This window comes from Mus pahari, chromosome 6, assembly GCF_900095145.1.
Source record: "Mus pahari chromosome 6, PAHARI_EIJ_v1.1, whole genome shotgun sequence".
NCBI lineage: Eukaryota > Metazoa > Chordata > Mammalia > Rodentia > Muridae > Mus > Mus pahari.
Genome location: NC_034595.1, coordinates 105,008,048 through 105,030,348, shown reverse-complemented (window position 1 = coordinate 105,030,348; position 22,301 = coordinate 105,008,048). Strand labels below are relative to the sequence as shown.

The following is a 22,301-nucleotide window of genomic DNA, read 5'->3' as shown; positions in this document are numbered from 1 at the left end:
CAGATTGCATGTTTTAAGCACCAGGTTGCTTGTGTGTGTGTTTAGTTTTTTAAATATTTGCTTTAGGTTTTTACGTGTGTGTGTGTGTGTGTGTGAGAGAGAGAGAGAGAGAGAGAGAGAGAGAGAGAGAGAGAGAGAGAACTTGAGTGTCCATCTATGGAACACGTGTTTGCAGGAACCCAAACATACCAGAAGGTGTTGAATCCCTTGGAACTAGAGATACGGGCAGGTGTAAGTCACCTGACACAGGTTCTGGGAATTATGCAACAGCACTTAAGTCCTTTTGACTGCTGAACCACCTCTGTCGATCTGTGTTTAGTTTTTTGAGTTCTTTGTATATTCTATTATTTTATGGGAAGGGATGTTTTTGCCTGCATGTATGTCTTCTGTGCACCATGCGTGTGCCTGGTGCCCATGAAGGCCAGAACCGGAAAAGAGTGTTAGGTCCTAGAACAGTCACAGATGGTTGTGAGCCGCCACGTGGGTGCTACAGGTTGAATCTAGCTCTGCTGGAAGAGTAGCCAATGTTAACAGCCGGACTGCTGCTCTCTGGTCGCTTTTTGTAAACTCCAGATGTCAATCCTCTGCCAGACTGACAGCCAGCAATGACTCCCCTACCCTCCCTGAGCTGTTCTTCACTCAAATAGTTGTTTTCATCTCTGTATAAAGCCTTTTGGATTTCTCGGAGCCTTGTTTATCAATGGTCTTCTGCCGGAGGAAGAGGCGAGGGACAGAACTACTGCTCTCTGGAGTGCCACAGTGCCACGTGCTGAGCTAGAGTGTTCTGAGCCCCATCCCGGGAGTTGTGAGTCCCCTACCTGCCTCCATCACAGGCTCTCCTACATCCCTCCTGTGATCTTTCCTGAGGCACCACGAACCACACCTGAGACCCCAGGGGGAACCTTGCAGGGATGCCAGGTAACCAGGATAGTTATCACAGCCTCCCCACCAACCAGCTCCAGCATAGATGCCTTGGGCATCTTCTTGTCAACCAGGGTCAGGTCCTGGAATAGGCAGGGCCTGGGAAGGAGACCCACAAGAGCAGGCTTTGTCAGCTTGCTAAGGGCTGCTGTATCTACGAAGGGCTGTTCCAGTGTCCCTGCCCAGTGGCAGCTGCCAGATCCCTTCCATGGGGACAGCAGGGACTCTAATTGCTCACCTGCTGCTCAGAGTCTCTGCCAGCCCTGGAGGTGTGTCTGGGGAAGCTGTGCTAATTAGGCACTCCGTCCATCCTTGTAAGGGCAATATGCACGGTGTCGACCATTCAGTGAGTCCTTCACAGAAAGTAGGGAAGCTCCTTTCTCCCATTCTGAACTATATCCCGGACCTTAGGCATGATTTCCTAGCTGTGGCCTCGCTATATCCCGGACCTTAGGAATGACTTCCTAGCTGTGGCCTCACTATATCCCGGACCTTAGGAATGACTTCCTAGCTGTGGCCTTGCTATATCCCGGACCTTAGGCATGACTTCCTAGCTGTGGCCTCACTGACGTCCACCTTCCAGATACAGACTGCCCTGCTCAGTCTGGTTACTCTCAGCTCAGCTGACCTATGGGAAGCCTTGGTCCTTGCGGGGATTGAGGAGAGCATTCCAGGCCAGGGTTGGGAAGAGGGCATGTAGGATCTTCAGGGTGTCTCCCCCAGCAGCAGAGGGGGGGCTCACAGTAGAGAAGGGGGTCTCACTTTTGCAAAGATCACACAGCAGCCCTTGCTAGATGCCGTAGGGCCGCAAAGGGGAGGCGAGTTCCGCAGTGGGTACGTCCTGGTACCCGTGCCGCCCAGATCATGAACAATAAGCAGCATATCTTACCATTCATTTACCAAGGCTCCATTCTCTGGGGTCCCTTGGACTCCTTACCACATACTAGATTCAGCTCCTGCTCGCTAGAGAAAGGAGACTCTGCTGGTGATGGTCATGTAAGTTAGAGACAGCAGGTCCCCGATCTGCAAGACTTGGATCAGACAATGTGGCCCCCCTCCTTCTTGCCACCACTGTCCTCTCTCTCCCCATGGTCAACCGCCATCAACAAACCTAATTACAACGGCCTCCTGGCACTTTTTCTCTTGGAGTAAGGCATGCTCTGGCTTGCTTCTGGGCCCTTAATTTTTGATCAGGGACACCTCTTCGACTAATTATTTGTCAGTAATGAGGGAGGAGAGATGAAGTTGCGAAAGCGTCCCTGAGCTTATAGAGAGAAGCTGCAAATTAAAATACGAGGCATTGGTAAACAGGGCGCTAATTGGATTAATTCAAAAGTGATAGATTGGGATAAGAACAGAGAGGAAGACCACGGGCAGACTGAGGTCAGAGTGATTCCAGGAGCGTTGCCCGGGCTTCCTGTGATAGATGTGAGCCTCAAAGTTCAAGAGCTATAGACAGGGTTTGCCCTTGAAAGTAAGATGTGCTGCTGTGTATGCAAAACACATCTGAGTCACTCATGCACGCAAACCACCCAGGATGCATGGCCGTTTCTGTAAGCCCTGGCACTATCTGACCCTTGAGTCATTTTAGGAGAGACCAGAACTTTCATATGCCAACCGCCTTTCATTCCTCGGTTGTAATAAAGCCCCCTCTATTTGTTTTAAGGTTTTTTTGTTAATTATATGTACATGTGTATGTATGGGTATGTGCATGTGAGTGGGAGTGCCCATGAAAGCCAGAAGCCTTGGATCCCCTTGGAGCTGCAGTTCCAGGCAGTTGTGAGCTTCCTGGTACGGGTGCTGGGAGCTAAGCTCCCAAGTACAGTATATGGTCCTGTGTGCATGCTCTTGACCGCTGAGCCATCTCTCCAGGCCCTCATTCTGATTTCTCTTGGTGCTGTTTAGTGCTTTTGGATTCTTTGAATCTTGAGCCAAACTCATGTGTGGGCTATCTAATGTAACTGAATTAAAAAAAAAAACTCATTATGTCAGAAGGTGATAAAAATTATGGTGGGAACATCCCACTTCTGAACAGGCAGAGGTGGGCTGAACTTTTCAAGATAAGGGGCAGTGTCTCCCTGTGTCCCAGTGAGCACTGTCTGTCCATGGCTGCTTCTCCTGGTGCCTCAGCGAGGCATCGGGTTTCTGTAGGGCATCTGAATGACCTCATAGACCAAAAGTGCCCTGACTTTTCCCCTGGCCACAGTGGCCTTACTCCCAATTTTGGCTGACACCTGGGCTGTGGGAGAGTTAATAGTTTCCATAAAATATTTATTTAGATAAGTAGTATAGTATTTGAGCCGTGTACTTTTAAAAAATCATCAAGTCTTTATTCTTTTTGTTTGTTTGTTTGTTTGTTTTTTCGAGACAGAGTTTCTCTGTGTAGCCCTGGCTGTCCTGGAACTCACTCTGTAGACCAGGCTGGCCTCAAACTCAGAAATCTGCCTGCCTCTGCCTCCCGAGTGCTGGGATTAAAGGCGTGCGCCACCATGCCGGGCAAGTCTTTATTCTTAGAATGAGCCTTATCATATAATCACTACAGTGGGCCATCTTGGTTCTCATGGTTCTTTGGTGGATCAAAACTCATGCTGAACAGTAAGTCCTGGACTTTAGAAGAGAATTGTTTTTGCACCTGTCTCCAAGACTACTGGTTCAACATAAACACAGGCGATACTCAAACCATATGTTATCATTCCACTGAGGGGTTCATAGACACACCCCCAGTCAGCTTCACCAAGCCTTTGGTTCAGGAACTTCCTGAATTTCTAAATTCAGAAAGGGAATGTGGAGCGGCGGGGTGGGGGGGAGGATAGTATTTCACTTAAGACTTTATTTACCCATTCTGTCCATTAATCCATCCCATCTATCTACTCATCCAACATATTCTCCCATCCATCAATCCATCCATCCATCTATTCATCCATCTCTTCATCCCATATGTCCATAAAGCCCTACACATCCATTGTTTGTTCATTCACCCATCCATCCATCCACCCATCCATCCACACACCCATCCATCATCCAGTCTACCCATCTACCCGCCTGTATATCCACCCACCCACTCACCTACTAAAACCACTATAAAAACATTCATCTCTCACTCATTACTGAGTACCTGCTGTATACTAGGCCCTGATCTGGGACCAGACAATTCAAACTTTATACACTCAGCCTTCGCCATTCTGTGACATCAGCTTGAAGCTGAGGGTTTAATTCTGCAGAGTGCAGGCTTCTTGGAGGTCCCCCAGGGCACACTCCGTGTGGAGCACAGAAGCCAGTGCACCAAGGGCACCCTTTGCTCCTGTTGATCAGGTGTGGGTGGGGATGGGTCTGACGGTGGGGCAGGAGGGGCCACATTGGATCTGCGCCTCAAGGGACCATCAGCGAGCAAGCAGGGTGGCTTCCAGTGATGCCCTGGGCACCTGTTCTCCGAGGTCACTCCCTTTAACTTATGGAAGACAGGGGAGAACAGCTGAGTATACTGAAGGCAGATTCGCTTAGGACCCAGGCCGGGCACCCACGGATCTCTGCAAGGAGTGAAAGTAGACGCTGCAGGGGAGCGCCATGAATGCTCTGTCAGGGCAGACGAGGTGGGCACTGTCCCAGTCATGGACTGTACGTTACATAAATCGATCCCTCGGTTTCCTCATCGGGGAACACAGGTAGTAACTCTTCTCACAGTACCAGTGTAATGGTTGTGCTGTGTATAGGTGTGAACGCTGAAATCCATGCCAAGAGAGCAGCACCGGCTAGGGCACGAGGTATCCGTTCTCTGCGTGACTCCTCTGTGCTCTCAGAACTCACTGAGTTGAGGGTGAGAGAGCCGACGGCCTGGACAGAAGGGTCAGATGAGACAAAGAACAGGTGCTCTGGCAATGTCAAGCGGGTTGGGGGGGGCAGGGAGTCTTAACTGGGCCGCCTCCATCTGCCAACCTCCCTGGCCTTGGCTGTCAGCCAGGGCAGCCTCTGACCTCTGAAGGGTGTGTCCTCTGTTTTTCTGAGCAGGAGTTGGGCCCACAAAGGCAGCCCTTCAGTCTCGGACATGAGTAAATATTGACCCTGGGGCTTTGGGGGCCCTGGCCGTTGCCACTTAAGCATGATGAGGATGTCTCCATTGGAAGCTCAGAGTGGCTGAGGACTGAACTAGCTGGGCAAACCCGCTCCCTAAGGCAACCGCGTTCTCACCCCTCCCCACCCCGGAGTTCTTCCTCCTGCTGGGGCTGGGACAGCCCTGATCATCCTGCACAATTAATCAGGCAGGCAACCCAGAGCTGCCACAAGCATTAATTACGCAGGTATTTCTAAGATGGAAGAACTGGTTGCTTAGAGTAGCTAAGAGGAATGGAAGCCAGTCCTTCCAGCAGCAACCTCTGTGGAATGGGGGAGACCCATGGTCTCATACATTCACTTGAACCAATTTAGCTCTAGCTCCCCCAGCCATCGCCCCCCCCATTCCTGTGTGAGAAGAGGCACACGTGGTTTGAGGCCACGAAGCAACACCTCAGCTCTGTACTCACGAGCACTAGCGTGTGTGTTTGTTCACTGGCGTGTGTGTTCGTTCGTTCACAAGCTCTCTGCTGTCCATGGACATGCACAGAGGACATCTTTAAAGTCAGCACCTAGACACCATCTTGGGCCCGGTGTACAGTGAGAGCAGACCTTCAACCTTGGCCTCACTTGAGAGAGATGTGCAGAAACACTTGTTGAATTCCCCGCCGGATTCCCTGCCCTGTGCTGGGGTCAGCTACGGTCCCGTCACCCTAACAGTTAAGCTACTGTTGCCCACCTCACAGTTGGGCATATCTTACTTTCCAAATGGTTTTTTTCCTTTGTATTCCCTTTATCCAGTTAGTCCTCTCCGATCCCTTCCCTCCCTCTTTACCCAAGCCTTTCCACCCTCAGCATCCCCCTCTTTACGTATGTTCTTTATACCGACGTGCTCCCATCTCCCTGCCCCTAAAAGCCAGACGTATGCGGCCACACTCCCTGAAATGACAGGTGTGAGAAGGGAAGATTCCCTCATGAGCATCAGGGGCAAATCCCATGATACACAAATGTCTGCAGTGGGCATTGGAGAGACCATTTAGCCATTCAGAGTGCATACTGTTCTCTAAAGGGACCTGAGTTTGGTACCTACATTGGGCAGCTCAAAAGCCACCCACAACTCCAGTTTTGAGGGACCCGAGACTCCAGCCTCCAAGGGGATTTGCACCCACATGCACATACAGTCACAAATAGTACTTTTTAACCTCAGAAATGGCTACAGTGGGACGAGAAGCTGGGAAGTTTAGGCCAGGCTGCTCCAGATGGCTCTACCGGATGTTGTAAGCCTCTGATTTGATGATCTCATGGATTTGAGCAATAGAAATGTCTGCTGGAAATGGTTTGACTTCAGGAGTCAGGGCCTCACTATACAACCTTGGCTGTCCCTGAACTCACTCCATACCTCAGAACGCAGGCCGGCCTCAAACTCACAGAGATCTGCCTGCCTCTACCTCCCAAGTGCTGGGGTTGGTGGCGTGTACCACCACACTACCAGCAAGGGCTACATTTTTTTTATGCTCTTAGCTGTGAGCTGTTCTCCTTGTTACAGATACGGGGGCCAGCCTGTACCAAGGCAAAGGGTCTTGGGGAGACAAGGGAACCTCCCCACTCCCAGAATCTGCTTCTGCAAAGCCTAAATGGCACATGATAGTTTACCAATATAATGTGTATTACAACAGGAATACAGTAGGGTGCCCTCAAAACCCTTACACTAGTGGTTAAGAATATGGGGTAGAAATTCTGAATTCAGCATTCTGGCTGTTCATTATCCTGGGTTCACAGCAGCTGGAGTCTGGTGTGGTATAAACAGGCAAAGTGGGTTCCTAACATTTAAAAGAGGAGTTCTTATCTGCCGCCAGCCTATGGAGACCTGTGTTGTTGAGATGACAGTATACAGGACTTATTGTGAATTGCAGGGGAAGACAAAAAACAGGGAGAGAGATGGGCCTAAGGTGTTAAGGGGTCCATTGTACCATTCTCTGATTTAGTTTATGTGCTTGGGACCATCAACAGGGGGAGCAGACATTGTAGGGTTGTCCTCTGAGATTTTACCTCCCCAGGTCACTTTCCCAGGTAGTGGGAGCCTGCCCCCATGTTGGTCACCAGGAGTAGGATCTAACACGATACCCATAAGCCTGGTAGCCAGTCCCCAGACCCAGGGCTCCCTGCCAGGCTCCACCCACTGGCTTGGAGCTGGTCACACAGGCCTCCCAGCTTCCGTAACTTCAATGTCATCACCTAGGCAACTGGACGCTGCCGCCACTGCCCTGCCACGGCAAGCCACCACAGGGCCTCCAGCACCTCTACCCAAGTCTATGGACCCATCCAGGGCCCAGGCTCAGCCAAGGTAGGCAGGGGCTCTGCTTGACTCTCAGCTCTGAAGTCAGGGTTCACTTGCTGTCCCCCTTCCCACAGGACAACAGCCTCAAGGTTCCAGCAGGATAAGGAAGCCCCTCCCCACCAACTCACCTGGTAGCCCAGAAGTAAGGCACCATGTAAGCAGGCCTGCCACATAGGCAGGCTGGTGGCCGAGACAGTCTGAAGAGGCACCGTCTGTGGCTCTGGTGGCACAAGGCAACATGCATGGCGCTTTGGAAAGTCACCTGTACTGAGCAGTCTACAGGATCTCTCTGGGTCCCTGTACTGTGACAGGTCAGGACGGAGACAAGGGATTCTGACATCTCCCAGAAGTGGTTCTGGCATCTCCATAGCCTTCATTCCTTTGAGCCACCTGAATTTTTCTTTGTTCCATGTCCAGGAGCCACCAAACAGCTTCCTGGACTTTCCAAGGCCATGGTTAGTCTGTAGGATGCTGCCCATACCCAGAACTCATTGCCTCTTCCTAGCTTTCCCTCCGCTTCTTCTTCTCAGAGTCTCTTTCAGCCTTAGCCTGTGCCTGGCTTCCCGCCCCTCATGTGGCTGGTGCTCAACATGTCTACAGGCAGGCCTAAGTGTGGAGATGGGGCCTCGGCAGGCCCTGTTCCTGATGTTGTCCACTTGTGCTTCTGTCCTGTGAACCAGGCTGGATGTCCTAGGACTGGCAAACTATACAGGGTCCTACCAGGATGAGGTAGAGAAAATTCTGTATAGAAATTATTGCAATGAGGCCAGAGAACGTCCGTGCGTGTGTGTGTGTGTGTGTGTGTGTGTGTGTGTGTGCATACATGTGAACACCTCAGTTGTGTGGTGCATTGTGAGCCAGGGTGCACATGCGGGTGGAGAAGCAGAGTATTGGGAATGTATGGGTCATACACTCTTTGTGGTTTTACCACCGTGTTCTCAGCAGGACCTAGCGGTGGCCCTGGAACCCAAAAGGCTGGAGTGTTGCCTGAAAGAGAGATATCTGCCCCCAGTTTTAAAGTCAGGATCTCATTTTGTACCCCAAGCTAGAATTCACTTTCTCTAATTTGATTGGTTACTTCCACTGCTGGTCTTGTTAACATACACTGTATGCACGAGACCCTCATAGCCTGAGACCCTCATAGCCTGAGACTCCCATAGCCTGAGACACCCATAGCCTGAGACCTTCATACCCTGAGGCCCTATCCTTCGAGGGTCTTGTGCCTACAGTCTTGGCAGCTTGTACCTTTAGTTGCTGAGCCATCTCACCCAGCCCCTGGGGTGTGAATGGTGAGTTTTGACCTATAACAGCTCACTCCTGGGTCCGCCCAACCTTCCCTGACCTGCAAGGCCTCGAGATCATCATGCTAACCGGTTAATTCTGCCTCCCATGTCTGCTCACTGGGCACCAACTTTGTGCTGTGCACTTGCTGAGTGACATGGCTACGTCTGTCCGTCCTCAGCATTACATCTGAACACACGTGGGGTTTTACCCCTGCCACAGATGCCACGATACTTGGGGAGCCAGGGGCTGTCCAGAGGTCTGGAGGGGCAAGGCTCTGCAGCTGTCCCCGTTCTGAGATGACTAGTAGGAGTCTATCGGGGAGCACAGAGCCTTTTCTCGTGTCCCCAGGGCTGAGCACAGGGGGTTCTGGTGTGTTTGGCATCGAATTCTACCAGGTTCAAGGCCACCTGGAGCCTTCTCTAAGGTAACCCCTTGGAGGGGTAAGTGGAACTGGTCCTGCCTGCGAGAAGCCACTTTCCAAATTCAAAACCAAATGGAAGCTGGGCCATGAGGCCCCACGGGTAGATGAATTGCAGACATAGGATTGTTGGGTCCTTGGTAACCTTGTCCAGCAATCTCCTGAAAGCCTTGTGTAGACCACACATGCAAGGAAAGTGTGACAGCCTACTTGAGGGACGAGAGTCTACAGACTCCATACACAGGAAAAGATGGGGGCCCCTGAATTGGTGGCTTGTTGAGGGTCCTAATGTTGGTCAGTTTAGAGGTCTGAGGGTCAGGATGGACACTCTAGACTCCATTTCTGCCTGTGTCCTCAACATGGTCCTCACTTGCTCTACCTGTCCCCGATCGGGCCTGTCTCTGACCTGCAGCCTCTGCACCCCACAGCTCTGTCAGGGAATAGGGCTGCGTGTGGAAGAGCTGGGGCTGCAACAACTCCCGTGACGAGGGAGCTCGTCCTGCTGAGACCTGTTCTGGCTACCTGTACACACAGTCTAGACAGACACCCACCCTGACTATAGCCTCCTGTCTCTCCTGACCTCAGCATGAGCTCCACTCTGCCCTCGATGTCGGTGGACCTGGTCCTCTTTCCTCTCCATCCTTGCTGGCCTGAACCAGTCTTGCCACTCACTTCTCCCTGCCTGGTCTCCCTTGGAAGCTCTCTCCACATTGCCAAGAGGGGGCTGCTCCCTTGAATCGCCCCTCCATCAGGCCTGCTGTACCTCTGACCCCCCACCCTCCAAATTCACCTGTCCCCTCATTTCCAGCCAGTCACTCGGAGGCATAGGGTAGGAGTCCAGACTCCCTGGGCTTCCTGGTCCTTCTCCCTCACACCCAGCCTTTGACATCTGCACAGGATGATCATCCATTCTGCCTCCTGGTAACCAGGTTACCCATGATTCCCCTCTTCCATACAATAGGAATCAATATGGTTTTGAGACACCCAGTGTGTGGGATGATGCTCAGCAGGCTTGAGACCACTTTCAAAGAGTGGTGAGACCACAGTTGCTGTGGCGGGGCAGAGACGTACATGTCTGTCTCTGTCCACAGACGTAGTTTCCTAACTGGCCTTTCCCTGACAAGAAGTTCTCTTCCACTCTGAGCCCGATACTAATGGGGCTGTGACTTTGCTGTGGTTCGTCACCTGCTCTGTGCAGGATTGTCACCTGCCCGATGCTGTTGCTTCATGCTCATCCTATTACATCATTCCACAAGGGTGGGCATGACAATCCTCAGTTATCCCTTTACAGATGGGGACACTGACGCTCGTGCGGGCATGTCACCTGCCCGGGTTCGCACAGCTGGAGAGTGGCAGAGGGCCATGTGGCCAGCACAGAAAGAGCCCCAGCTTAAGTGCCTAGCAGGGCTGAATTTCAGGTTAGGAAATGATGGGGCTAGATGCCGTATGTTCCACATGGCTCCACTGTGGGCTGGAGAAATGGAAGCAGAAGGCAGGCCTGAGCAGGTCAGCAGAGTGTAGGGTCGTCTTTGGATGTCTGAACATGGACAGGGCTTTGGAAATGAGGGTGTGGGCTTCCCCAGGAAGGTGAGAGTGTGTGCTCGAAGTACTGTCATTTCCAGGGAGGGGGGAGTAGAGTACAGGAGGGGTCAATAGCTAGGCACTGTGCGCCCTGAGTGAGCTAATAAGATGCAGGACACACTTACTCTCCGTATATCGAGGGGTCCCTGCTGTCTTGGGTGGGTGCGTGGAGGTCAGCATGCTACGATATTCATTTCCTTTGGTCTTGTCTGAGTTCCCATGTGGTGCCAGGTGACTTAGCTTGGATGGGAAGTTTGGTCAACTACTGTCTCTTTCAAGAAGCACAGGGAATGTTGGGTGGCCTGAGGGATGTAGGCTAGTCTTCCTCCAGCCCTGTTCCCATTCCCTGGAGGATGGCCTGAGACCAGGCAAGAGAAGACAGCTGCTTAATGCTTCACATAACACACCCTGCCCCACACGGGGCAGCTAAATTTGTCTTCCTTCGCCAGTGCTTGGCTCCCCCAGCTTGGGGAGAAGGCAACAGCTGCCATTTGAACATCCAGGGCCACACCTGGCTAGGGAACAGAATGTCCGGCTGAAGGATGAGGTTCTCTTGTGAGAGAAGGGCAGGGATCCAGCCAGTTTCCAGATGGGGCAGGACCAAGTTGGTTGCCACACTGGCCCTGAAGAAGGAGGTGCTTCTGTCTGCATCGGGTGGGACCTCGGCCTCTGTGTAACCTCCTTTTCTGGAGGTTTCTTGAGGGAAACGGGCTTCCGGCACCGAGGCCCCGATGTGGCCAGGTTCTTGACGCTCTGAGATTTGTGTCTTTGCCACTGCCCAGAGATACCGTCATTTCAGGAGAGACACTCCCTGGCCATGTCCCCGAGCCTGGCACGCCCTCTGCCCACATGAGGATCTCACAGGTGCTAGGGCCTTTCATGTCCCCTGGAGGGAAATTCACACAGTGGCTGAAATGGGCCCAGAGGGCCCCTCCTGTCATCACCACTAATATACTAGGTACTTCTGATTTCAATTCCCCTGTCCACTAGAACAAACCGCTAGAAGGGATGACAGTTGAGACAAACCACAGTGTTGGTCACATCATGTAGACATACCATAATAGAGATTCCCCAGGCCGGAGTTTCTCTGGGGATTTCCCTGCTGACCCAAAGAAGGTCCCTGCCATAGCCAGGGGGACCCAGTGTCATCTTGCTGAAGATCCTGCCTCTCCTGTGTCTGGGCTAAATGTGGAAAGACTTGCTTTAGTTTCCATTAGGGAAGGTGGGTATCAGGCTCCTAGAAGTTGGGGGGGGGTGTGCATCCCCATGGATGGGGTACCCCTTCCAGAGCAGGTTCGGGGTGATTATGGGCATCTGGTATATCAGTGGTGGTGGTGAGGCTGGGGCTGAGCAGGGATGAGAGGAAATGGGGGTGGGGGTAGCAAGGAAGGAGGTCCCCAACCTGTGTGATTGAAGTGTTCTATGTGGCCAAGTGACATCTGTGTCTTTTCCTCCAGTCAGGTGACAGGGATGGGGAAGAAGGACTCAGACTCAGAACTGGCCAAGACAGAGGTTTTTTTGAGGAGCTGCCTCTGGCTTCTAAGGGAGAGGGGGGCTTGGAGAGCCAAAGGTAGAAGTCACATGTATCCAAAGCCATGGTGACAGGGCATGATGAGGGGATGTTTGGGAGAAGGACTCGGCTGAGTTGGGAGTATGTGGGGGCCAGGGAGGAGGTTCGAAGGATGGTAGCTCTTGCTGGAAAGTTGAGACCGGCGGTCACGGGCAGAGTGAGGTAACGGGACAGTCAGAGACTTTCTCAGGGGCCAGAGGATAGAGGACATCCCCGGCAAACCTGCTTCGGTGCAAGCCCTAGCTGAAGTGCTGAATTACTTGGGCAAGTCCCTTGGGTCTCAAACACAGTTAGCTCATCTCTGAACTAGTTGGGGGAGCCCAGCTAGGCTGCTGCGTGGGCCCAGGAGTCCTGCCAGGAGTCTGGTTAGCATCCCTGAGCTCTCTCTCCGTGGAGGCCGACGGGGCCTTCCACCACCCAGTTGTGAGGATGGAACTGTTCCCAGCAGATGTAAATATCCATGGGCACGGTCCAGTCAGAGCTGCCGGAGCTCAGTGGAGGAGCCTTGTCGTTGGCTCAGTGAGGAGCTGTGTCCTCGGCCAGTGAGGAGGCCTCTCATTGGCTTGGTGTTGGCTCAGTGGAGGAGCCGTGTCGTCGTTGGCTCAGTGAGCGTCTGCTATCCATGTGTGTTGCTGCTTTCCGTTTACAGCCTTACTCTCCTCCGCATATCCTGGCACCACAGGCCTGGCTGATGTACCCCCGACTCACATGCTTGTTGGGACTCCTTCGGGGGAGGGGGGCAGCAGGTGCTGAGGTCTGAGTTTGGCACAGAGAGTCTTTGGCAGCTCACTGTGGTCCTGTTTCATGATGCAGGCACTGCCAGGCCTGGAGGAGACCCAGCTCTGAAAACGGAGGAGGAGCTCATGTGAGGCTTTGCCAGAGCTGGAGGCAAGGCTAGGACAGGGCCAGGGACAGCCCAAATCCCTGCCATGCCCACAGCCTGTGACCTGGCTGCTGACAGAGTTTCTGACACGGTGGACCAGGTGGGGCCAGGCCTCCTTGGTTGATGCCTCTCCCTAAAGTCTTCCTCTGCCGATTCTGAGCCTTCTGTGCCTCTCCTCACACCACGGGATGCGCATTCTCTCTAGAAAAACTTGTCTTTAGTTAAAATCTAGCATCTCAGGGCCAGTGAGATGGCTCAGGGGCTACCAGTTCCGAAAACTTGAGTTCGATCCCTGGGTCTTACAGAGTAGGAGGAGAAAACTGACTCCTGAAAGCTGTCCTCTGACCTCTGAGGTGAGCGTCCGCATGCACAGGCATGCACACACACACAACATAATTATTTTTACATCCATGCTTCCCCACACTGATTTTGTTTTTTGTACTTTCCAAACCTCTGACAAGGACTTTCTCAAAACTGGCCTCTCTGCCATCGTGACTTGATGGCAAATCACTTTCCGTGCTTATGTCATCTGTCCCTGCAATGTCTGGGGCTCATTACTCTGGTGGACACATCTCTAAGCTAGAGGAATGTGTGGGACCTGTAGAGAGGGCTCAGTCAGTACCTGCCATGCACAGGGCCTGCTTACTACCCACACAGACACGGGAGAAGCACTGGAACCTGCTGTTCATCCAGTCCAGTTGAATCTGTGAGCTCCAAGCTCAGCAGGCAGCCCTACCTCACAAAACAAGGTGGAGGGCCTGGAATGATGACCCGGTGGCTAAGAGCACTGGCGGCTCTTCCAGAAGACCCGGGTTTGATTCCCAGTGCCCATTTATGCCTCATAACTATCTGTGACTCTAGTCTCGGGGGATCTAGGCTTTCCTGGCCTCTGCAGAAGGGCACAAGGAGCATACTTGTGGTATACAGACATACAGGTAAATCACACACACACACACACACACACACACACACAAAGAAAAATAGGGTGGAGAGAGCTGGAGGAAGACATCCTGCCCCATTGTTGACCTCTGACCTTCCCATGCAACTATACGGGTTATTGGGGAATGTAAATTAACTGAGAGGACCTAACTTAGAGTTTTAGAATTGGTCTGCTGTAGTGTAGGTTCTGATGGCCCTCTCACCCTGAGGTCACACATACCCGAGGCCAGGGCCCCAGGAAGCCCCTTCGATTGGCTCTTGTAGTGGCCAGCAGCAAATACTCCTGGCAGTGGCAGCAGAAGCCAGTACTGTGGTCTGGGTTGGGATGGAGAGAAGAAAAGGAAAACCTGGCTGAGCAGGGAGCACCACCTTAGCCAGTGGGAGCATCACCTTAGCCGGTGGGAGCACCACCTTCGCCGGTGGGAGCATAGGGGAACGCAGAAGCCAAAGCTGGCCAGGGCAGGAAGTGGGCTTTGGCAGATCTGAGGGTCAGTGGGAAGGTGCTGTGAACAGGAACTAAATGGTGTTAGCTTTGAAGCTATAACCGGTGCCTTCCATCAGAAAGTAACCACCGGTGTGTCCTGCTCAGAGAGCTCCAGAAAGCTCAGTGCAGGAGTCTCTGATCTCCCTCACCAAACCCCAGACCCGAGAGTGCAGGTATCCCAGAGTGTGCTTGACCTATCTATCATCTATCTATCTGTCTGTCTGTCTGTCTGTCTGTCTGTCTGTCTGTCTGTCTGTCTGTCTATCTATCTATCTATCTATCTATCTATCTATCTATCTACCTACCTACCTACCTACCTACCTATCTATCTATCTACCTGTCTGTCTGTCTGTCTGTCTATCTATCTATCTATCTATCTATCTATCTATCTATCTATCTACCTATCTGTCTATCTATCTATCTATCTATCTGTCTGTCTGTCTGTCTGTCTATCCATCTATCTATTATCATCTATATATCTATCGTGTATGTATCGATCATCTATCTATAATCTATCATCTATCTATCCATCCATCTATCATCTATGTATCTATCTATCTATATATCCATCATCTATCATCTCTGTATGTACCTATCATATATCTACCATCTATTTGTCTATCAATAATCTATCAATCTATCATCTATCTATCATCTATCTATCTACCATCTATCAGTCTATCTATCCATTCATATATCTTGCCCCTGAACCTGCCTCTGACTGTCATATGTCTCTCTCTCTCTCTCTCTCTCTCTCTCTCTCTCTCTCTCTCTCTCTCCATCCATCTCACTATCCTCTCCCTGCATCCAACTCTGGCTCTGACTTTTCAATTATATCTCTGTCTATCTGTCTCCCTCCTTTCCTCCCTCCCTCCCTCCCTCTTTCCCTCTCTGTCTCTCTAAAGAGAGAGACTATAAATTTATAATATAGTAAGGTTGGGTTACCAGCTGCAGGAATTTTGTAGAAAGTGGGGGGAGGGTGACAGGGCTGGGTGGTAGTGGTGGCTTCCGTGAGGCTGTGGTGCTCTCTGAGTTCAGAGCTAGATGCTGGGAGGGACCGTTCAAGGGCCTGGGCAAGGAGGCATGTCCCAGTTGAAGGGATAGAAGTATGGAGCCCAACACTAGTAGGTGGCCCATGTGCCTCCCATTAAGACTGTAGGACTCTAGCAACCAGTGAGGGGCGAGATAGGAGGGTGGGCAGGGGCCTGTGTCCCTGGCAAGCAGGTCAGGGTTTGATCCTAGCAACCAGTGAGGGGCGAGATAGGAGGGTGGGCGGGGTCCTGTCCCTGGCGAGCAGTGAGGGGCAGGATAGGAGGGTGGGCGGGGCCGTGTCCCTGGCGAGCAGGTCGGGGTTTGATCTCAGCATGAGAGGTCTGGTTGGTGCAGGAGGACCTGGTAGGCAGGAGGTATGGAAAGCAGAGGACTTGGCAAGGGGTCTTGGGGCAGAGCTACAAACTCTGCCAAGCCCCTGGAAGTCTGCTGCCTGCAGGTAGCCCCTTTTCCACCTCCCGCTCCATTTCCAGGCACTGGGCATCTGCCATTTTTTCGGTGTGGCCCTGCCATTTCCCTCTGCTTGAGCTGGCCATATGGACACAAGGGGTGACGAGGGACCCAAATCGTCCCTTGCTTCCTCGGTAGGCTGGCCATCTTCAGATATGCCATTTCTGGGATTGGGGAGGCAAGCCAGCGTGGGTGTGAACAGGTGGGGTAAGGTGTGGCAGGTGGAGTTACCCACAGGGCACTCCTGGTACATCCTGTGCTGTGAAGCCCAGATCCCCTCCAATCCGAGGCTCTTGCTGACAACTTCCCAGGCGACATCTATGATGGGACCTTCCAGGAACATACACTTGGAGTCCTCAACCTAACGGGGTCTCAAAGTGCTCATTCCTATCCCGAGAACATCAGTGGGTGTGGCAAAGGAACCTGGGAGACCATCTCAGGCAGTGTGTGATCACAGCAGGACTGACATCCATTCCGGGTGCTGCCACAGAGGTCTCTCCCTTTCTCTAATCAAAAAAAAAAAAAAGTGTGAGCCAGTGAAATCGATCAGTGGGTAAGGGTGATTGCTGTCAAGTCTGATGACCTGAGTTCAACCCCTGAACCCCATGTAGTGGAAGGAGAGAATCCACTCCTCACAACAGATCTCCACACTCATACCATGGAAAACACACACACCACACCACACAATCAATCAATCAATCATCAATCAATGTAATTAAGTAAAAATGTAAGGAGTGCCCTGAAATTCTCCTAACATATAATTAACATTTTATTTGAAAAGTATTACTGTTGGTTTTGGAGACAAGGTCTCACGTAGTTCAGGCTGACCTTGATCCTGATGCTCTTGCCCCAGCCCCACCCTCACAGCGGGGAGTGTACCTGTGCACCACTGCTGGCTTCCAAACAACACTTTGAAGCTTGAAGCTCAGTGGACTTCCAGCATATTTAATCCCCAGGAGAAACCTGGGCCCCATGAGCCCTTGCTTGCTGCCCTAGCACATCTGGCTGGCACCCCCAACCTGCCTTTGCCTCCCCGTGCGGATTTCCTGGGCAGTACCTGTTGCTCGGACACTGGGTGGTTCAGCACGGCCTTCACAGTTCGTCTACATTGTGCTGTTTTGAATCAGCAGCTTGTTCCTGGTCACAGTCAAATGTCACCTAACATGTCCGGGTCATATTGTATCTGGCAGTTCCTCTTCTGATGTGTTCCCAGTCCCCCACCCTGTCTGGCTAAAGTGAGTAATGTCACTGCGAAGGGGCCTGGGGTCCATGCACTGTGTGACAATGAGACATGTCCTTTCCCGTTCTGAGCTTGGCATAGTCCTTGTAAAAGGGAGAAAAGGACCAAGTGACCCCTGGGGCAGGACTTCTAAGCATGTCCTCTTGGGTCTCAGGGTGTCCACCAGTCTGGCCCAGCTGACCAGCCCACTCTGCCTTCGAAGAGATACCTCCCTGACCAATGGCTCCTCACCTGAAAGTACAAGTGCCCCGGAGCTGGTGAAGGCAGCTCTGTCCACCTGGTTGGCCAATGGCTTATCAAAACCTTCTTGACTGTGATAAATGGGAGGTGGGAAAAATTAATCCTTATTATTGAGAAGAGCATACATTATGTTAATTCCTGTGCTTATTATAGTTGTGTGACCTTGGGCAAGGCACGTAAGGCCTCTGAGCCTGTCTTCTGCGTAGGGCAGGACTGTGATGTGTACAGGATACTTGTCCTGTGTCATCCTCACTTTCTGACTGAGCCTCCACCCTCAGGTTTCTCTCTGCCTGTGCTCAGCTAGACCCCTATTACTAGCCCTCTCAGCTTGTGCCACTTCTCTGAGGACCCATGGCCTGGCGCGTGCCATCTCTAGATGTGTGCCACAAACCACTATGAGCAGCCGCCTGCCTGGGGTCAGACAAAAGCGACAGATCTGCCCTGCCAGCCCTGGGCAAGTCTGGACCTGTCTGCTTGGCAGTGCAGAGCTGGGTCAAGCTGGTTCTCAGGGCTCAGAAGGCTGCCCTAGGGAGCGGCTCCTTAACGGGCAGCAGCGGGCAGCGGGCAGCGGGTAGCGGGCAGTAAGCAGGTGGGCTGGGGTTTCCCTGCCCCACCCTCCCACAACTTTGCCTGAGCGCCCTTACCCTGCCCCTCCTCTAGGGTGACTGTGAGTGGGCGGAGCCTCCGCGTGGGAGACTGCGCTGAGGAAATCGTGGGGAAAGAGGTTGTGGGTACTAGCTGGGGTCAGAGTGACCCTGCTTCCCTTTATCTCCTTTGAGATGACTATCCACAGGTGACAACTCCAGGGCAGTCCTAGGACTTTAGCCTTAGACCTTTCAGGGTTTTGAGTCCCACGGTAACCTGCACAGCTGCGCATTACAGGCATGGCTCCAGCAGGGGGCGCCCTACACACGCTCTTACTAAGAGGAACTGATGAAGTTTGAGCTGTCTCGAAGTCCTGGCGACAAGTCACAGCCTTCCCCCTCCAACATACACAAACCAAGACGAGGCTTGACCTAACCCTGGCCGTCACTGTAGGCTCAGGACACGGTGACGGCAGCCACGGCCCATTCTCACAAAAAAAAAAAAAAAAAAAATTAACCCAACACTACAAAGACTAAATTTCCTACCCCAACAGCATCTACCCAACATGAGGGCACACGCCCTTGTTACCCGTTTTCTGGCGGCAGAATCTGGGAATGGCATCTCTAAAACCAAGCTTGCTTCAGTCTCACCTCCTGGACCAGAGGATGAGATGCTTGGGAGTGGGGGATGGTAGGGAGGAAGAGAAGGGAAGTGAGGCAGGGAAAAGCGAGGCACACGGTGGGGGTTGGGGGGAGGAACAGCACGGGGGGGGGGGAGCAATAACAGCTTAGCACAGCGCTGGGGTCTCCTTGTGTCCACTTGGCTCACCTGGTACTGAGGAAGGCAGGATTCCCCGATTCTCAGTGTCCTCCCTCTTCTTCCAGAATGAGCGGCAGCGTTGGGGAGATGGCCCAGTCCTCTTCCTCCTCTTCCTCCACCTTCGAGCACCTGTGGAGTTCTCTGTGAGTATGGAGAACTCCGCCTCGCTGGGCTTGGTTGGGAGAGGGGTCTGCTGAGGTAGCAGCTGCCTTGGGCCGTGTCCCGGGTGCATGTGACCCACAGTCATGGTCTGTCCTCTGGCCAGTTCTCTAGAGGGCCGTGGGCACAGAGACCACGTGTATGAAGCATTTTCTAATAGGCCTGAGGGACAAGCTGAGGGCTGGCAGGGATTGTGGGAGCTGGAAAACTCCAGAAGTCCAAGGACATATGGTTTATCTCCTGGGATAGGGGCACACACACACACACACACACACACACACACACACACACACACACTTGTGAGCATGTGACCAGGAGCCATGGGGTAGCCTGATGTCCTGAACTAGGGGAGCACAGGGGGTTCTGGAACAGATGTTAACATCCAGTGTCCTTCCCCTCCACCCCCACAGGGAGCCAGACAGCACCTATTTTGACCTTCCCCAGCCCAGTCAAGGGACTAGCGAGGCATCCGGCAGCGAGGAGTCCAACATGGATGTCTTCCACTTGCAAGGCATGGTGAGCGGGGCTGTGCTAAAGACTGGACGTTGGTGATAAATGGGGGTTGGCTTTTCTCAGGTGGAACGAGGAAGCAGGGCTTCAGGTAGCCCACCTTGGGTCGGAAGGAAATATGCAATGAGCTTGTGCTGCTGTCAACTCCTAGGTAAGGATGGAGTCAAGCATGATTGATCCCAATGGTAGGAAGAGTTTAGGGCGTGGCTGGACCCAGGTGGTTCCCTGGCGCCACTTTCTCTTTCACCTGCATCTCTCTCTCTCTGTTTTTTCCTGGGGTGCCTTTGTTCTTAGGCAGCCTCAGCCCTCAGAGAGAAGGGAGCTGGGATGGTCCAACATCTTGAGGCCCTGTGGAGAGGGCACCCCTCTTTTTCCTTTGCCCAGAAACACTGCTTCTTCGTGTTGGTCTGAGCATACTTGTTTGCTATGTGCCTCTGAGCTGTCCCTATCTTTCTGATTGGCCCATGTCCCTATAGCTACCTCTGGACCCGGTCAGGATGGGGGGTACTAAGGCGGGGTCCTTACATTAGGAGAGGAAGATGTGGCCAGAAGGGACAGTGGTTTCATTCCCCCTCTTGTGTGCTCTTCCCTGAGACTAAGAGGGAGTACCAAGCAGTCAGCCTTTGGAATTTGCCTCCTATTGGGAGCTCCTCTTGGCAAGAAGGCAAGGCACAGTAGCTGTGGGATTCTGCTCCTGCCTCACTCTCTGGCTACCACTGTCGTGCCCTGGTGGTGCCAAGAGCTGGAGGAAGGTGACTGGAGCATGCAAGGGGCTTGTGAAGACCTCTGCTCCCGAGGAAGTCCCTCGAGGCCTTCTGTCCTCAACATCCTCCCGTATTGGACCACCAAAGTGCTGGGATCCCACAGGCGAGAGGGCTGGGAAAGCGTCAGGCGGGGACTTGTCGGAGGAACCCTGCAAGCACATTAAGGAAGAGCGGAGCCCAGGCCGAGTTGGCACATGTCAGCTGCAGAGGCACCAGACGGCTGAGCATGTCTCCCGTGCAGCCTTCCTCCCACTAGCACCTGATGGGCCATGTGCTGGAGGACCAGGGACTCTAGAAGCCAAGCTAAGTGTGAGGCTGACCCCTACTTGGAGGGAGAAGCCTGACCACCTTAGGCATCAGTGAACAAGAGGCCCTTGGGGCTCCAGTTGCAAGGGTGAGTGTAGGGCAAGGTTGAAGAGACAGGAGGCACTATGCCCTTGTTCCCCTCTCTGTAGAGGTGGAAGGTTGGACAGAGCCCACTGATCTCCCATGGAACCTGGCGAGACTCCCTCCTATAGTGGCAGCCCCAGGGGATAAGGGGCTATCAGGTGTCATCCTGGTGATGCCCACTTCTCTGAGCTCTGCCTGTCCAGCCCTGTTCTCTGCCAGCTCAGGAGCCTGTCTCAGAATAGCAGTTCACCCGTAAGTGTCCATTTTACAGGCAAGGGAACTGAGGCAGATGCCATGGAAGGAGAACCTGGGACTTGGGGAAGAGAATGGCCCTGCATCATGGTGAGGATAGTCCCCCATCCTGCCTGCTACTCCGCCATAGAGACATGATTCTGACACCCAACATCTAGGATATGTGCATCCTCCAGTCTAGAGGGATAGGAAATGGCTACTAGGCTTCAGGGAGGGAGGGCCTTATACAAAGACTCAAAAGATGCCTACCTCAGGAGTTCTGGAAGCTGCCTCCCCCAGTCTAAGCTACCCAGCCTATGCCTGAGAAGGCAGAGTGCTCAGAGACCCCACTGTGACTGTAGGGAGAAGCCCCAGGCCCCTGGGGCTAGGGATGTGGTACCCACCCCGGCCCCAAAGATGCCCCATGTAAACGTGTTGGCGGGAGATCCTGGGTGCTCACCTGCTGGGGCATGCTGTTCCCAGCAGGGGTAACACGGGCGGGGCTCAACACCTCCACAAACAAGGGGCCGCTTTCTCAGGTAGCAACACGCCTTGCAGTAAAGCCATGGATGAAATTCCTGGGTGCACAGCTCAGCTCCTAGAAGTGGGAATTCCCTGGAAGCAGGACTTCCTGGCCTCCCTTCTGCAGGGCTCAGTGGACCCTCATGTCCACTTCTTTCAAGAGATGGCTGCTGGTCCAACGGCTTCCTGTATGCTCAGAACTCCCAGCAGCCCTAATAGCAAAAATACAGGCTCAGAGAGGAGTGACAGCTGGGGCCATGGGACCGCAATGCTCCGGAGCTCTTCAGGGAACTGGGGGTGGGGTGAGGGCTTGAAGGGGCTGCAGGGATGGTAGGAAGTTGGGAGAGGGCGGGGGGGGATGCAAGGAGCACTGGACACTGCATACCATGAAATGAGGTACTGAAGTGTGATCTCATAAATTACATGGTCGATTACAGTTTGTTAGGATCACAGAGGAAAGGAGCATCCTGGCACGGCGGGGAGCATCTTAGGCACCAGGGATGGAGGCAGCTATGGAAATGACAGTTTGGGGGTACAGATGTGTGGGAGTGGTTTGGGGACCTACAGGGTTACCTAACCCTAACCCTAATCCTAGCCCTAGCCCTAGCCCTGAGGAAGCAGTGGTCCGGGTACAGACTGCAGAGCACAGACGGGTCTGGGGAAGCTGCAGACAGGGTGGCCTGCCCAGGCCCGCGTTCAGCTCTGAGGATGCTCTGCTATGTCCAGTGTCTGAAGTCCAGGAGCTGAACCCGCTGACTCACCCTGGGGGACTCCAAAGTCTGATGGACATCAGAGGGAGGGGCTGTGGAGCACTCTCGTAGGGAGGAGGGTGTGCATGCCATGGATTCACGTGTGGTCTGCAGCGGCTTCTAAAGT

At 53.0% G+C, this 22,301-nt stretch overlaps 1 protein-coding gene across 4 annotated transcripts in view; it reads left to right on the top strand.

Annotated features, from left to right (window-relative positions):
- Positions 1-22,301, top strand: part of Tp73 (tumor protein p73) — an 80,289-nt gene that overhangs the window by 15,993 nt on the left and 41,995 nt on the right. For 2 of the 4 annotated variants that reach the window (XM_021199814.1, XM_021199816.1), the window contains exons 1-2: positions 18,937-18,992; positions 19,419-19,528. In XM_021199814.1, the coding sequence (XP_021055473.1) occupies positions 18,937-18,992; positions 19,419-19,528 (166 nt within the window). Of the gene's footprint in view, positions 1-18,914; positions 18,993-19,418; positions 19,537-22,301 lie in introns of those variants that run through there. The other 2 variants (XM_021199813.1, XM_021199812.2) reach the window with 2 other exon arrangements.